This window comes from Haliotis rubra, unplaced genomic scaffold, assembly GCF_003918875.1.
Source record: "Haliotis rubra isolate DU_JTF1 unplaced genomic scaffold, ASM391887v1 Scf74, whole genome shotgun sequence".
In the NCBI taxonomy this organism is placed as follows: Eukaryota; Metazoa; Mollusca; class Gastropoda; order Lepetellida; family Haliotidae; genus Haliotis; species Haliotis rubra.
In genome coordinates, this window is record NW_025767457.1 from 1,717,411 (window position 1) to 1,734,072 (window position 16,662).

General features: G+C 41.5%; 1 protein-coding gene across 2 annotated transcripts; it reads left to right on the forward strand.

Annotated features, from left to right (window-relative positions):
* Positions 1 to 295: 295 nt before the first annotated feature.
* Positions 296 to 13,224, forward strand: LOC124259877 (toll-like receptor 4). Of its 2 annotated transcripts, none has more exons than XM_046694097.1 (2): positions 296 to 359; positions 10,367 to 13,224. In XM_046694097.1, the coding sequence occupies exons 1-2, from the start codon at positions 347 to 349 to the stop codon at positions 12,997 to 12,999; spliced, it is 2,646 nt and encodes an 881-aa protein (XP_046550053.1). In that variant the 5' UTR covers positions 296 to 346; the 3' UTR covers positions 13,000 to 13,224. The 2 variants fall into 2 exon arrangements, with proteins under 2 accessions (XP_046550053.1, XP_046550052.1); XM_046694096.1 differs by lacking the exon at positions 296 to 359 and adding an exon at positions 2,065 to 2,168.
* Positions 13,225 to 16,662: the final 3,438 nt, after the last annotated feature.

The window sequence follows — 16,662 nt, forward strand, 5'->3', positions numbered from 1 at the left end:
ACATATGGATCATATTCACATATTCGCCTCTCTTTACACATTCAGACACATGTGGATCATGTTGTCTACACAGGAGTCGTCATTAACATACAATATCAGCTACAAATAAGTCTCAATCTTTAATTGTTTTGATGATTTCACAATGCCCATCAAATGAATATAAGCACGGAAATCACGTCATTAGGAGGCCCTGCTTGTTCGTCCATTTCACGTGGATAAGAGGAAGTTAAAAACAATTCCCCTGACAAGAAACTTCCTGTTTGTCTCTTACACTTAAATAGTGACTGGGGTAAACCGCTGTAATCGCGTCCCTGTTTGCCGCTGTTAGTGGCTGTCAGGCTAAATCATGGAGAATTTCAGTAAGTACACGCTTCATTTCAAAGTAATTCAGTTTGATACGCCGTGTGAATAAATTACTGATATAGAGCATACTAAACGACCTTCCGTGAAATACCATTTTTATTAAATGAGTTGATGATTTGGTATCAAACGAGCGAAAGCGAGTTTGATGCTAAATCTCTCACGAGTTTAATAAAAATGGTATTTCACGGAAGCTAGTTTAATATTCTGTTTATTGCTTTCCATCATAAAATTTATAGAAACTGCCAACAGTCGCAATCACGATCGTGAGTGAACATATCAACTGTGTCAGAAGAAGAGATAATATACATTTTATTTGAAAACATTAACAAAATATTCTATATATTATATTTTGATCATTGTTTATAAATGATCAAGACATCGAGTAAGTCTGCATATTATTACGCAACCCAACTACAGTCTAGCCTTGAGTTAGAGGCAAAAGTGCTATTCTACTCAGTGACATAACATGTTATTCTACTCAGTGAAAATACCATTTTTATTTTCACCAATATTTACAGTATTTCACCCTTAAGAATTTAATAAACTAGTGTAACATTGCCATAAACATATTACACTGCAGTATCTTCCACGGGTGAGTAATAATCAATTTATTATACTGTTAGTTGTCACACGGATATTTCATATTTTAAAAAAACAATTTCATTCCTTGGTTTGGGTTTAAACAAAACGGTCAACTTCGAGTCATGAATCACGTTGGACCTTTAGCCATGGAACCGATGTTAAACCGATCACTGAATCTCACCACCTTGAGCATAAGCGTTATCAGTCAGAAAACAAGTTTGCTTCAGCTGCGATCTTGAATCCTATTGTCAGGTTAATCTGACTTCGGAGTATTCATTGTTGAACTGACGTGGAATTCTATCCCACAAATTAGAGTTGGCGCTACAATATTAGCTTTGTTGGGGGATTGGTTACTTTTACCCTGGGATACCCAGAGCGAAAGGTAATATTCGAGTTCTATTTGAGACAAATCCTTCGGACACTGTACCCTTTTAATCTTATAATCATTTTGTCACATCTTGCATGTCTAGAAAAATGTTTTGAGTTAAGCAAAGGGGAAATGACATTACATTTCCGCAACCATCACCTGGGGAATAGCAAATGTGTAATAGAGGTGTTTAAAAACGGGGATTAAAACAGGTTTTCAGCAACCCATGCTTGTGATGAGTTCAGTGACAACAGTGTAGAACGATTATGATGTCCGTTACTCGACTGACTGGTCCAGACTCAAGTATATATGCCTTCATATAGCTGGAATACTGCTGAGTTGGTTTATATGCTAAACAAACATATACGCCTCTGTCTGCACATTCACACACATATGGATCATTTATACATATTCGCTCTCTGTCTGCACATTCACAATAATATATGGATCGATTTTATACATATACATACTCTGTCTGCACATCTCACACAATATATGGATCATATTCTACATATTCGCATCTCTTTACACATTCAGACACATGTGGATCATGTTGTCTACAGGAGGAGCTCGTCATTAATCATACAATATCAGCTACAAATAAGTCTCAATCTTTAATTGTTTTGATGATTGTTTCACAATGCCCATCAAATGAATATAAGCACGGAAATCACGTCATTAGGAGGCCGTGCTTGTTCGTCCATTGTACGTGGATAAGAGGAAGTTAAAAACAATTCCCCTGACAAAAAACTTCCTGGCTGTCTCTTACACTTAAATAGTGACTGGGATAAACCGCCGTATCGCGTCCCTGTTGCCCGCTGTTAGTGGCTGTCAGGCTAAATCATGGAGAATTTCAGTAAGTACACGTTTCATTTCAAAGTAATTCAGTTTGATACGTCGTGTGAATAAATTACTGATATAGAGGATATTAAAACGATTCTTCCAGTGAAATACCATTTTTTATTAAATGAGTTGATGATTTGGTATCAAACGAGGCGAAAGCGAGTTTGATGCTAAATCTCTCACGAGTTTAAAATGGTATTTCACGGAAATAGACAGTTTAATGTTCTGTTTATTGCTTCATCATAAAATTTATAGAAACTCGCTAACAGTCGCAATCACGATCGTGAGTGAACATATATCAACTGTGTCAGAAGAAGAGATAATATACATTTTATCGAAAACATTAACAAAATATTCTTATATATTATATTTTGATCATTGTTTATAAATGATCAAGACATCGAGTAAGTCTGCATATTATTACGCAACCCAACTACAGTCTAGCCTTGAGTTAGAGGCAAAAGTGCTATTCTACTCAGTGACATAACATGTTATTTTGTACTCTAGTGAAAATACCATTTTTATTTTCGCACCAATATTTACAGTATATCACCCTTAAGAATTTAATAAACTAGTGTAGAATTGCCATAAACATATTACACTGCAGTATCTTCCACGGGTGAGAAATAAACAATTTATTATACTGTTAGATTGCTCACACAATGGATATTTCATATTTTAAAAAACAATTTCATACCTTGGTTTGGGTTTAAACAAACAGGTCAACTTCGAGTCATGAATCACGTTGGACCTTTAGCCATGGAAAGCGATGTTAAACCGATCACTGAATCTCACCACCTTGAGCATAAGTAAGCGTTATCAGTCAGAAAACAAGTTTGCTTCAGCTGCGATCTTGAATCCTATTGTCAGGTTAATCTGACTGGGAGTAATATTCATTGTTGAACTGACGTGGAATTCTATCCCGTACAAATTAGAGTTTGCGCTACAATATTAGCTTTTGTTGGGTGGATTGGTTACTTTTAACCCTGGGATACCCAGAGCGAAAGTAATATTCGAGTTCTATTTGAGACAAATCCTTCGGACACTGTACCCTTTTAATCTTATAATCATTTTGTCACATCTTGCATGTCTAGAAAAATGTTTTGAGTTAAGCAAAGGGGAAATGACATTACATTTCCGCAACCATCACCTGGGGTTGGACTGCAAATGTGTAATAGAGGTGTTTAAAACAGGGGATTAAAACAGGCTTTCAGCAACTCATGCTTGTGATGAGTTCTGTACTGACAACAGTGTAGAACGATTATGATGTCCGTTACTCGACTGACTGGTCCAGACTCAAGTATATATGCCTTCATATAGCTGGAATACTGCTGAGTTGGTTTATATGCTAAACAACACATTTTCCTCAATTCCTATACTAACACTGAAGTAACGATAAGAACGGAAACAATTCAACAAGTTCTATACGTTTACAGGTAATTTGAAATGCAGTAGAAACAGGGGCACAATGGCACCGACAGCTCATGGTCACTTCAATGTAGCTAATTCGGATGTAAATGCAGTAGAAACAGGGGCACACCACCGACAGCTCATGGTCACTTCAATGTAGCTAATTCGGATGTAAATGCAGTAGAAACAGGGCACACCACCGACAGCCCATGGTCACTTCAATGTAGCTAATTCGGATGTAAATGCAGTAGAAACAGGGGCACACCACCGACAGCCCATGGTCACTTCAATGTAGCTAATTCGGATGTAAATGCAGTAGAAACAGGGGCACACCACCGACAGCCCATGGTCACTTCAATGTAGCTAATTCGGATGTAAATGCAGTAGAAACAGAACAATGGCACACTACCGACAGCCCATGGTCACTTCAATGTAGCTAATTCGGATGTAAATGCAGTAGAAACAGGGGCACACCACCGACAGCTCATGGTCACATCAATGTAGCTAATTCGGATGTAAATGCAGTAGAAACAGGGCACACACACCGACAGCCCATGGTCACTTCAATGTAGCTAATTCGGATGTAAATGCAGTAGAAACAGGGCACACCACCGACAGCCCATGGTCACTTCAATGTAGCTAATTCGGATGTAAATGCAGTAGAAACAGGGCACACCACCGACAGCTCATGGTCACTTCAATGTAGCTAATTCGGATGTAAATGCAGTAGAAACAGGGGCACACCACCGACAGCCCATGGTCACTTCAATGTAGCTAATTCGGATGTAAATGCAGTAGAAACAGGGGCACACCACCGACAGCTCATGGTCACTTCAATGTAGCTAATTCGGATGTAAATGCAGTAGAAACAGGGGCACACCACCGACAGCTCATGGTCACTTCAATGTAGCTAATTCGGATGTAAATGCAGTAGAAACAGGGGCACACCACCGACAGCTCATGGTCACTTCAATGTAGCTAATTCGGATGTAAATGCAGTAGAAACAGAACAATGGCACACTACCGACAGCTCATGGTCACTTCAATGTAGCTAATTCGGATGTAAATGCAGTAGAAACAGGGGCACACCACCGACAGCCCATGGTCACTTCAATGTAGCTAATTCGGATGTAAATGCAGTAGAAACAGAACAATGGCACACTACCGACAGCTCATGGTCACTTCAATGTAGCTAATTCGGATATAAATGCACAGCCACCGACAGCTCATGGTCACTTCAATGTAGCTAATTCGGATGTAATTCGGATGTAAATGCAGTAGAAACAGGGGCACACCACCGACAGCTCATGGTCACATCAATGTAGCTAATTCGGATGTAAATGCAGTAGAAACAGGGGCACACCACCGACAGCTCATGGTCACATCAATGTAGCTAATTCGGATGTAAATGCAGTAGAAACAGGGGCACACCACCGACAGCCCATGGTCACTTCAATGTAGCTAATTCGGATGTAAATGCAGTAGAAACAGGGGCACACCACCGACAGCTCATGGTCACTTCAATGTAGCTAATTCGGATGTAAATGCAGTAGTAGAAACAGGGCACACCACCGACAGCCCATGGTCACTTCAATGTAGCTAATTCGGATGTAAATGCAGTAGAAACAGGGGCACACACCACCGACAGCCCATGGTCACTTCAATGTAGCTAATTCGGATGTAAATGCAGTAGAAACAGGGGCACACCACCGACAGCCCATGGTCACTTCAATGTAGCTAATTCGGATGTAAATGCAGTAGAAACAGGGGCAATGGCCACCGACAGCTCATGGTCACTTCAATGTAGCTAATTCGGATGTAAATGCAGTAGAAACAGGGGGCACACCACCGACAGCCCATGGTCACTTCAATGTAGCTAATTCGGATGTAAATGCAGTAGAAACAGGGGCACACCACCGACAGCACACACCTAATGTAGCTAATTCGGATGTAAATGCAGACAGGGCACCACCATGGTCACTTCAATGTAGCTAATTCGGATGTAAATGCAAGTAGAAACAGGGGCACACCACCGACAGCTCATGGTCACTTCAATGTAGCTAATTCGGATGTAAATGCAGTAGAAACAGGGGCACACCACCGACAGCCCATGGTCACTTCAATGTAGCTAATTCGGATGTAAATGCAGTAGAAACAGGGCACACCACCGACAGCTCATGGTCACATCAATGTAGCTAATTCGGATGTAAATGCAGTAGAAACAGGGCACACCACCGACAGCCCATGGTCACATCAATGTAGCTAATTCGGATGTAAATGCAGTAGAAACAGGGGGCACACCACCGACAGCTCATGGTCACTTCAATGTAGCTAATTCGGATGTAAATGCAGTAGAAACAGGGGCACACCACCGACAGCTCATGGTCACTTCAATGTAGCTAATTCGGATGTAAATGCAGTAGAAACAGGGGCACACACACCGACAGCTCATGGTCACAATGTAGCTAATTCGGAATGTAGCTAATTCGGATGTAAATGCAGTAGAAACAGGGGGCACACCACCGACAGCTCATGGTCACTTCAATGTAGCTAATTCGGATGTAAATGCAGTAGAAACAGGGGCACACCACCGACAGCCCATGGTCACTTCAATGTAGCTAATTCGGATGTAAATGCAGTAGAAACAGGGGCACACCACCGACAGCCCATGGTCACATCAATGTAGCTAATTCGGATGTAAATGCAGTAGAAACAGGGCACACCACCGACAGCTCATGGTCACTTCAATGTAGCTAATTCGGATGTAAATGCAGTAGAAACAGAACAATGGCACCCTACCGACAGCTCATGGTCACTTCAATGTAGCTAATTCGGATGTAAATGCAGTAGAAACAGGGGCACACCACCGACAGCCCATGGTCACATCAATGTAGCTAATTCGGATGTAAATGCAGTAGAAACAGGGGCACACCACCGACAGCTCATGGTCACATCAATGTAGCTAATTCGGATGTAAATGCAGTAGAAACAGGGGCACAACCGACAGCCACCTTCAATGTAGCTAATTCATGTAAATGGTCACACTCAATGTAATGTAGCTAATTCGGATGTAAATGCAGTAGAAACAGAACAATGGCACACTACCGACAGCCCATGGTCACTTCAATGTAGCTAATTCGGATGTAAATGCAGTAGAAACAGAACAATGGCACACTACTGACAGCTCATGGTCACTTCAATGTAGCTAATTCGGATGTAAATGCAGTAGAAACAGGGGCACACCACCGACAGCCCATGGTCACTTCAATGTAGCTAATTCGGATGTAAATGCAGTAGAAACAGAACAATGGCACACCACCGACAGCCCATGGTCACTTCAATGTAGCTAATTCGGATGTAAATGCAGTAGAAACAGAACAATGGCACACTACTGACAGCTCATGGTCACTTCAATGTAGCTAATTCGGATGTAAATGCAGTAGAAACAGGCACACCACCGACAGCCCATGGTCACTTCAATGTAGCTGACAGTAAATGCAGTAGAAACAGGGCACACATGGTCACTACCGACAGCAGGGGCAATGTAGCTAATTCGGATGTATGTAAATGCAGTAGAAACAGGGGCACACCACCGACAGCCCATGGTCACTTCAATGTAGCTAATTCGGATGTAAATGCAGTAGAAACAGGGGCACACCACCGACAGCTCATGGTCACATCAATGTAGCTAATTCGGATGTAAATGCAGTAGAAACAGGGGCACACCACCGACAGCCCATGGTCACTTCAATGTAGCTAATTCGGATGTAAATGCAGTAGAAACACGGGCACACCACCGACAGCTCATGGTCACTTCAATGTAGCTAATTCGGATGTAAATGCAGTAGAAACAGAGAGTGATAAGGTATTGTGGCAAATCCTGGCAATTATCGTTTACGTTATATTGTAAAGCCTTGTGCTGGAACCTTTGTAGAAAAATTCAATTTTTTTATTGAAATTTCCCGTTGCTTTGATTACTTTCTTGTTATTTCAATCATGTTCTCGGAAATTCGATTATTTTCACGTTTCTTCAAGTTTCTTTTAAAAAAACTTTGAGTGTCACTATCACTACCTTGGTAGTATGTTAAACAAAAATGTTGAACAAAACAGATGAATGTGGAAAGGGTTTTCTATTCTCGTTGCTTCGCGTATTTCATTGTTATTTCAACTTTCATCAGGAAACTTTAAGTAACAAGAAAAATATCGAACTAACAGGTAAATATTTTGATATGAAAATAGCTCGTATTTTGCGCTATGGTGCCGAGGCCTGGGGATTCTGTCAGAAAGATTATATTGAACCTGTGCACATATTGGCTTGCAAACGGTTTCTATGCATTACGATCTCTACTCCTAATAATATAGCTCGTGGTGAATGTGGGCGGTATCCCCTATATACCCTTGTATACAAAAGGGTAATAAAGTATTGGTTAATATTATTAGGTATGTCTGTTTTTCGTCATCCCCCAAAATGTTAATACAGGAAGCTAAGGCTTTAGATCATAATAGACTTAATTGGGCTTCGAAGTGTCGAGATATGTTGTACAGTTTGGGTTTTGTTTTTGTTTGGGAACAGCACTTTGTTTATTTTCCTACCTCGTTCTTTCTGAATTTCTGTGTCGGCTTAAATGTATTTATGAACAGAATTGGTATAGTTTACTTCAATATGGCAGCAAATCTTTGTCGTATTCTTACGAACAAATTGTATATCACTAATAGTTTCATCTTTGAATCCTTTACAACAGTTAAATAGACAACAGTAAGAGTGAGGTGTGAATTTTTTCGCTTCCATATACATGTATAAATTATACTCATAGAAACGAATAAGGGAACACACGAAAGTACAAGTGTTCCTTTATTAATTTCCAAAATTTCACCCACGATGCAATACATACCTTGTGAAGAAACCTCGAAAAGAATAAAGGAACACTTGTACTTTCATACTGCTCCCTTATTCGTTTCCATGAGTATTTTACACAAAACAAGTTAAGAATAATTATAGTTGATCTGTCATTGAGGGATAGATTAAACTTAATTTGTATGAAATAATCGGATGACCCTTCCTCTTTGTTAAGTAGTGCATCTTTAAAATATGTTAGTCACATCAAAATTTCAAAATAAGAACAAACACACACACGCTCACAAGTAATACTTTGTACATAAGTATTAAAATCTACCTCGGAATCAACCTGGATGCTATTCGTTCATAGGGAACAGGTAATCCAATACAAAAACCGTCAAGGCGAAATTTCTTCTTAATGAATATAATCAATATCAAACCGATATTCATTCTATGTCCTGTGATTTTTGATCAGGTGATTATGTAACCAGTGTGATTTAACTTGGAACAATAGCTTAACGGTGAGGCCTGTAAACAGCATGCAATATACATATCATACATTTAAGAAAGATAGAGTACCTAGGCATATCTTTGTTGTCCAGTGCCAAGATATAAATGAAAGTGCTAGCTAAATTTCGATGCGGGACTCTACCTCTCGCCATGGAAACAGGACACTATAACAGACCTGTAGCCCCATGGCCACTCAACGAACGCCTCTGTCAGTTCTGTGATGTGATTGAGGATGGAACACAGTTTCTGATAGACTGTCCTACTTATGACGATATCAGATACGAACTTTTGAAAGATACTGCGGTAATGCCATACTTTACAAACCTCACTTCGTCTGAAAAAATAACCTATTTAATGCAATTATGTGATATTCAAAAAAAGCTAGGAAATGCCCTATTTGCTATGCTTGCCAGAAGATGTAACCTTATAAATTAATTCCCAATCTACTGTTTTAATTGTATCTAGCTTTAAATTGTTTTTTAAACTATCTTGTGTAATCTATTATTCTTATGGTTTTGTAACATTCTATTTAAATATGTCGATTTGTACGAGGGAATGATACATGATGAAGTTTTTGAAACGTTATGAGTTTATGTTTGTGTCTAAACTTGTATATATGTAAGAGTATGTGTGTGTGTGTGTGTGTGTGTGTGTGTTGTGTGTGTGTGGTTGTGGTTGTGTGTGTGGTTGTGGTATGTGTGTGTGGTTGTTGTATGTGTGTGGTTGTGTGTGGTGTGGTGTGTGTGTGTGGTGTTGTGGTTGTGTGTGTGTGTGTGTGTGTGTGTGTGTGTGGGTGTGTGTGTGTGTGTGTGTGTGTGTGTGTAGGATGGTGTGTTGTGCGTGTGGTGTGGTGTGTGTGAGTGTGTGTGTGTGTGAGTGAGTGAAGGATGGTGTGTTGTAGTATGGGGATAGAGGTTTTGTGAGTGGGGGAATTGGGGTGGAGAGTTGTCGGTGTGTGTAGTGGCTTGTGTTGTATATATTGGTTGTTAGAAGTGTGAATATGTCCTGGATGTGAGAAGAATGTGTCGTCTGTTTCAGTTCTGTTTGTTTGTTTTAAGTATAAATTAGGGAAAATGTCTCCCATAACCCATATGCGTGGCTAATACGACAAAAAGCTTTTTATTTTATGTATTTTAACTATGTGTTGTATTGGGCGAGACTTAAAGAAATCTCTAACCCCTCCCCCTCTCTCTCTCTCTCTCTCTCCTCTCTCTCTCTCTCTCTCTCTCTCTCTCTCTCTCTCTCTCTCTCTCTCTCTCTCTCTCTCTCTCTCTCTCTCTCTCTCTCTCTCTCTCTCTCTCTCTCTCTCTCTCTAAGTCGTTTAAGAAACCAAATATGGAAATGTTTGTCGTCAACGAATCGTCCTGTCGAGATAGACCTACAGCGGAAACTAATCTTCATAGACTTGTGGTGAAGGATTATCCTTTGTGACTTTTCTGATTCTTTATTTTCAGATACTTTCCATGCTGTCATTATCTTTGGGGCCTTACTTCTATCAGAGATGCAGAATGTCAAGACTACTGCAAGTGACATCAACAACGTTGATCAACCAAGATGTAATGTCAGTGATGACAACAAAGTCGTAATCTGCAGCCACCTCCAACTGACGTCTCTGCCCAACGTTACAAATCCAGATGAAGTCAATACTCTTCTCCTCGACCACAACAATTTATCATGGATAAGAAAATTTGAATTTGCGAGATTTCGAACTTTGACTCATCTTGACCTTTCCTACAATGACATAAACTCCATCGAGGATGATGGTTTTCAAAACATGAGCAGCTTGGGATTCCTTAGCTTAGCACACAGTATTATGGAACCATCGGTGTTGACAAGCCAGGTGTTTAGAGGTTTAGCCAATCTCAAAACTCTTAAGCTGAATAACAACAACATGGCTGAATACCCTAACGAAGCCTTGAGCCAGCTTACTTCCTTAGAAGCTCTTTTCATCAACGGCGTTCCAGATGGGGAATTCGGAGAGGGGTTTAGAAATCTAACAAAACTAACTCATCTAACGATCTCCGGAAACAACGGGTTTTGTAACCAAACAACATTGTCGAACTCTACATTTGTTAACACCGTGTTCTTGGAAAACTTAGACGTATCAAAATGTTATGTTTCTCACATTGAAAAAGATTCTTTCTCGCCACTGACAAAACTTAGAAGTCTTAATATCTCTGATAATGTTAGACTCGGGTTTCAATCCTTCGGCAACGGAGCCTATGGACTTCAGTTCACGAACATCACAACTCTGATAGCCAACAAAATCGTGGTAAAGCATACAAGCTGTGTTGTCATTCGTAAAGCATATGTTGTTCACCTCAGCAACACCTCACTAGAAAATTTGTACCTTGATGATAACGAAATCGAGAATATTGAGAACGGTGTCCTGCAACTCTTGCCCTCGACTCTACGATTGGTATCTGCCCAGAGGAATAAATTTAGCTACGGACACTATCTGCGTGACTTGGATTCTTTGACGGGACTAGAGAAAGTTTGGTTAAGTGGAAAATCATACCCAATTGTAGTTCCGAACGTTGACACTCTTGATGACTACATGGATGACCAGTTTGAGGCGCCATATTGTTTCCATGATGAGACAGACGAACGGGATGTTCTGGCAAGTGAACTTCAGTCTCGCAGTGTCTGGTACGAGCCAGAGACAGTCAGGGATCCTCCTCAGTCTCCTTTCAACTTATCACTTCCGCCGAATCTGCAGAGGATAGTGTCGAACTTCACCCAGATGGCTTTCCCAATCGGGAAGATCCACTTCCAAACATCAAACCTGTCTTATCTTGATCTGTCCAGCAATCTTGTTCTCTTCGACGAAGGAACTATAAGAGGACTAGATAACGTGACATACATTGATCTATCAAATAATCTAGCCAGGAAAATGTCAACCAGCTTACTCGAAAACTGCTTAAAACTTCGTACCTTGAACATTTCCTTTAATTTCTTTGGTTGGCAGATACAGAAAGATACGAAAGGTGAAATATTCAAAAACCTGACTCAACTGACAAAGTTGGTTATATCCAATAATGACATGAAATATATGCGTGGCGAGGTATTGCGAGATCTGCATTCCTTAAAGATTTTAAACGTGTCAGACAACGGAATGTACTCCTTCAAGCCCAACATCCGCAACTCGATTCACCTTGAGGTTATTGACTGCTCGTATAACCAAATCAAGTGGATGCCAAACCACATTATGGATGACATAAACGAAATTAAATCTAAAGTTCCAAACTTAACATTACACCTTCGAGGTAATCCACTCTCATGTTCATGCAATCAGCTCCCGTTTCTCAAGTGGCTTCTTACATCGGGGATAACACCTGATGACATGGCTGACTACTATTGTCTGATGCCGAACACCCACCGAAGAGTCATCCTAAACAAGGCGGACTTTAAGAAATTGATCGATGAGCAAACTACGGCTTGTCAGAATAATTTCGGGCTTGCGCTAGGATGTGCATCCATTGTGGTTGCATCAATTACTCTAATGATTTCTGCAATCCTATATCGCTACAGATGGAAACTGAGGTACCTATATTACGCTGCAAGGTTGCGCTACATAAGGGACACTGACGTTGAGGAAGAGCAAGATGAGTTCCTATTCGACGCGTTTGTCTCCTACGCTGATGAAGACCGTGGGTTTGTCATAAATGATATGAGAGCGCATTTGGAACACGATACCGGTATGACACTCAACATCCACCATCGAGACTTCATGCCAGGAGAACCCATTGCTTCCAACATTGTCGGCGCCATCAAGAAGAGCAGGAAGACCCTGGTGGTACTGTCCCAGAATTTCCTCAACAGTTATTGGTGCACATACGAGCTGCGCATGGCCCAGATGGAGAGCATCAGCAGCGGGAGGGACCTCATCCTCATCATCATGTATGAGTCGGTACCCGCTAAGAACATCCCCCCAGAATTCCTTCACATGTTGCAGTCTGATTCCTATATTGAGTACCCCCGTGATGAAGGCGACAGTGACATCTTCTGGAAACAAGTAGCTCGAGCCCTAAGACATCGATCACATCGTCAGAATTCGACGAGTTCATCGTTACAAGCCGTCCCATAGTGACAGTGTAACGTAATATACTCACGTACAAAAGAAACTTGATACCTGACAAAGTACTGACTGTGTGCAGAATTTCGGTCCCATGTCACTAAAACCTATTGTAATATGAACATAAATCTATTGAGAAGCACATCACAAAATTTAATCAAGATCTTTTTAACATTAAATGATGTATTGACGTGCCATTTGCTGAAGGGGTGAAATTTGAAATTTACATAGCCAAAAGATAAAGACTTTACACTTTCATAGACTTTTAGAGTGGTCAAAAAGCTTTGTCAATAACGGGTGTGTCCTCCTTGGGCCACATCTGCACATTGATGACGTCAGCCGCCTGATGACGTTGTTTGGTGTTCTCTGCCACTCCTCCCTCAGCGCTTGGATCAGCTGCCGACGTGTTTGTGGAGGTTCGAGAGGTAATGGTTCGGTGACATATCAGGAGACCTTGGGGGCCAGGGTAGAACGTTGACGTTGTTGCGATTACAACTCTAGCAACATGTGGCCTAGCGTTGTCATGTTGGAAGAGAGTCCCTCGCTGGTGTTGCTGCAGGAAAGGGAGAACTACCGGCCTCAAAACGTGGTTGATGTAGCGTTGACCAGTCAGTGTCTCGTCAAACACAACAAGTCTAGTGGTCCGGTCTCCAAAAAATTGTCCCCAGATCATTACACCCCCTCCGCCGAAAGGCTCCGTCTCCTGCATGCAACAAGGATCCATTCGTTCGCCCACTCTCCGTTAAACTCATGTCCGTCCGTCATTATGGAACAGAGAGAACCTGCTCTCGTCCGAAAAGAGTACCCTTTGCCAGTCACGTCTCTGCCAGCGTCGTACGTGACGTGCCCACTGTAAACTCTGGCGATGTCTAAGTGCCAGGAAAGTTCCTCTGTACGGTCTGTAGTTCCTAATGTCGTAGGCACGGAGACGTCTGTCGACTGAGGTGGCGACCCAATGCCGTTGTTGCCGTCAGGAAGCGGTTACGTAGGTGGAGATTACGGATGTATTGGTTTCCTGTACCGTTGTGATGCGGGGTCTGCCTGATCTGGGCCGGTCTCTTGTCTGGCCAGTCTGTTGGAACCGCTGGATGAGGTTGGATATAGCCGTGGTAGAGCAACCGAAGGTTCTCGCAACGTGACCACGAGAAGCCCCCATTTGGATGGTACCGATGGCTCGTTCACGCTGTTCTGCTGTCAGTCTCGGCATTCTTGATGTGGTTTTCCAACAGAGGGTTATATGGGGGCATTTCATACCAAAAATTGCACGTGCGGTTCGTGCAACTACGAGAAAACCGAGTTTACAAGGACCGTGCCTGTGAACCATGCTTTGGAACTGTTGCGTTCCCGCTATACAATTTCAAGTCTCTATGAACACGGGAGAACTCGGGACATAGTATTTTGCAATGTTTAAAAAGTCACAGTTTCTTTAGAGCGAAAATAATAGGGTCAAGTTTCTTTTGGACGTGAGTATATATTTTCTTTGATCTATGACAATATGGTAAAAATATTACCTTGAATTATGTTTAAATCTCAAATCGTAATTTGGTAATGGTGTTAAGATATGTTTGTTGAAGGTGTATCCTTTGAGGATTACGATTAGATGTACCCAATAGAACACGATATCACAAAGGTATTCACAACCGTATTCGCATTAAATATAGTCCATACGTTTAAGCTTGGAATTTAAGCTCGATGTTGTAACACGATTCATATAGTCATGTACCGTATTTCTCCTGATGCTGGGGAAAAGCAAGCTTTGGACCCGAGTCATTAAAAACAATGTGTCGGCTGATGACGATCATAATCGAACTGTCTTCAAAAATCGCGGGGTCGATATATATTTAAGGGTGTTTATTTTTAGGAAACACGGTAGTTTGTGTATATATGTAGATAAACCATTAAAAAAAGAAAAGGCATTGTATATAATGAGCCTGCGTCATTTTGTTTGTAATACCAATTATCATAACAAACATATTTTTAACGATACCGTATTATGTTCTGCAAAAACAGAATGAGACGCATGTGGATTTCAGATGTAACTTTATGTATGATATGTATTACCAGCAGATTGAAATAAATTGTTCAAACTTGGCACATTTCATTGTCACTTATCGAGGTTCGTCATGGCACAGGGGAGGTGGGGTAGCCTAGTGGTTAAAGCGTTGGCTCATCACGCTGAAGACCCGGGTTCGAATCCCCACATGGGTACAATGAGTGAAGCCCATTTCTGGTGTCCCCCGCCGTGATATTGCTGGAATATTGCTAAAAGCGGCGTAAAACTAAACTCAGTCAGTCAGTCAGTCGTCATGGCACACGGGAAACAATTGTACGCCAGGACGAAGGTCATCTGTTCTCAATAGGTTGTATGGCCCCCATGAGAGTCGTTGCCCCATGGAACAAATCAGATTACGAATTGTGGTCTGGGAATGTCTTCCTGCAGTGCTTGTGCCAACTGCTGACGTATTCGAAGACGTTGATCAAGAGCATCCAATAAACGCTCGATGGAGTTTAGATCTGGAGACCTTGAGGGTCATGACAGAACGTCAACGTCTGTCTTGCCAGGTGAGGTCAGACGTTGTCGTGGTGAAAATTGTGACGTGTGGTTGTTGGAAAATCGGAAGGACGTGTGCCCGAAGAATCTCTTCTCCAGCGTTGTGCCGTCAAAGGGTTACCCGCACAAATCACTCCCGGTACAAGCAGACATGATGAATTCATGTTTGGTATTCATTTTGTATGAATACCAGCAAAACAGACATTACCGGTTTTTGTACTTTGGCGTTTCTTTTATTGCAGAGAATGTAACCTGTTGTGTTATAAGAGTCCATATTAGTGGCTTGTCTGGTTATTTGACGTTGATTTGTTTTAAAAAACATGACGTTGATGCAAAGAAACGTTATTTTGGTTTGCTGTTTAACGACGCACTCTGCAATATTACAGCTATGTGGCGGCGAAGTGTAAATAATCGAGACAATCCCGTGATCAACATCATGAGCATCGATCTACGCAATTGGTATACGATGACATGTGTCAACCAAGTGAGCGAGCCTGACCACCCGATCCCGTTAGTCGCCTCTTTCGACAAACATGAGTTGCTGAAGATCAATTCTAACCTGGATCTTCATGGGTATCAAGGAATATAAAACTGTTATAACTGCAGTCTTAAATAATCGAATCTTGGCCAGACATAATAAGCAAGGTCAAATTAACCCTGGACTAATTTATCCAGTAATTGACGTCATGTGCATCGATCCGCCAACCGATCCACTTTGTCACGTCGTGGGTTAATGTAGGCTTATCATTTTCGTTTATCTGCCGAAACAGATTCAGATCGGCGTAAAAGACAAAATACTGATCACCATTATCAACAAAATCAGTGATGACACCGGGTAAGGGTTTGTTGGTTCTGCATGTTCATCCGATTCTCATTTTGTCGGTTTTGTCGACCAGCAAGGCGTATGCTACTGAAGACAAAATCGGAGACCGCATTCGACGAACCTTCTCGACCGGCAGAAAGTAATGAGGACATTCTCAGCCCCCATACGACCCAAGGCGCACTCGAGACCGACAAGAACAGCTAACGGGCTGATCTTGGACCTTGTCCTTTTCCCTGCCTGTATTGTGGACATGTACCCACTGTCTTCCTGCTTGCAATATGTCATTGCTCATCACGTGTTC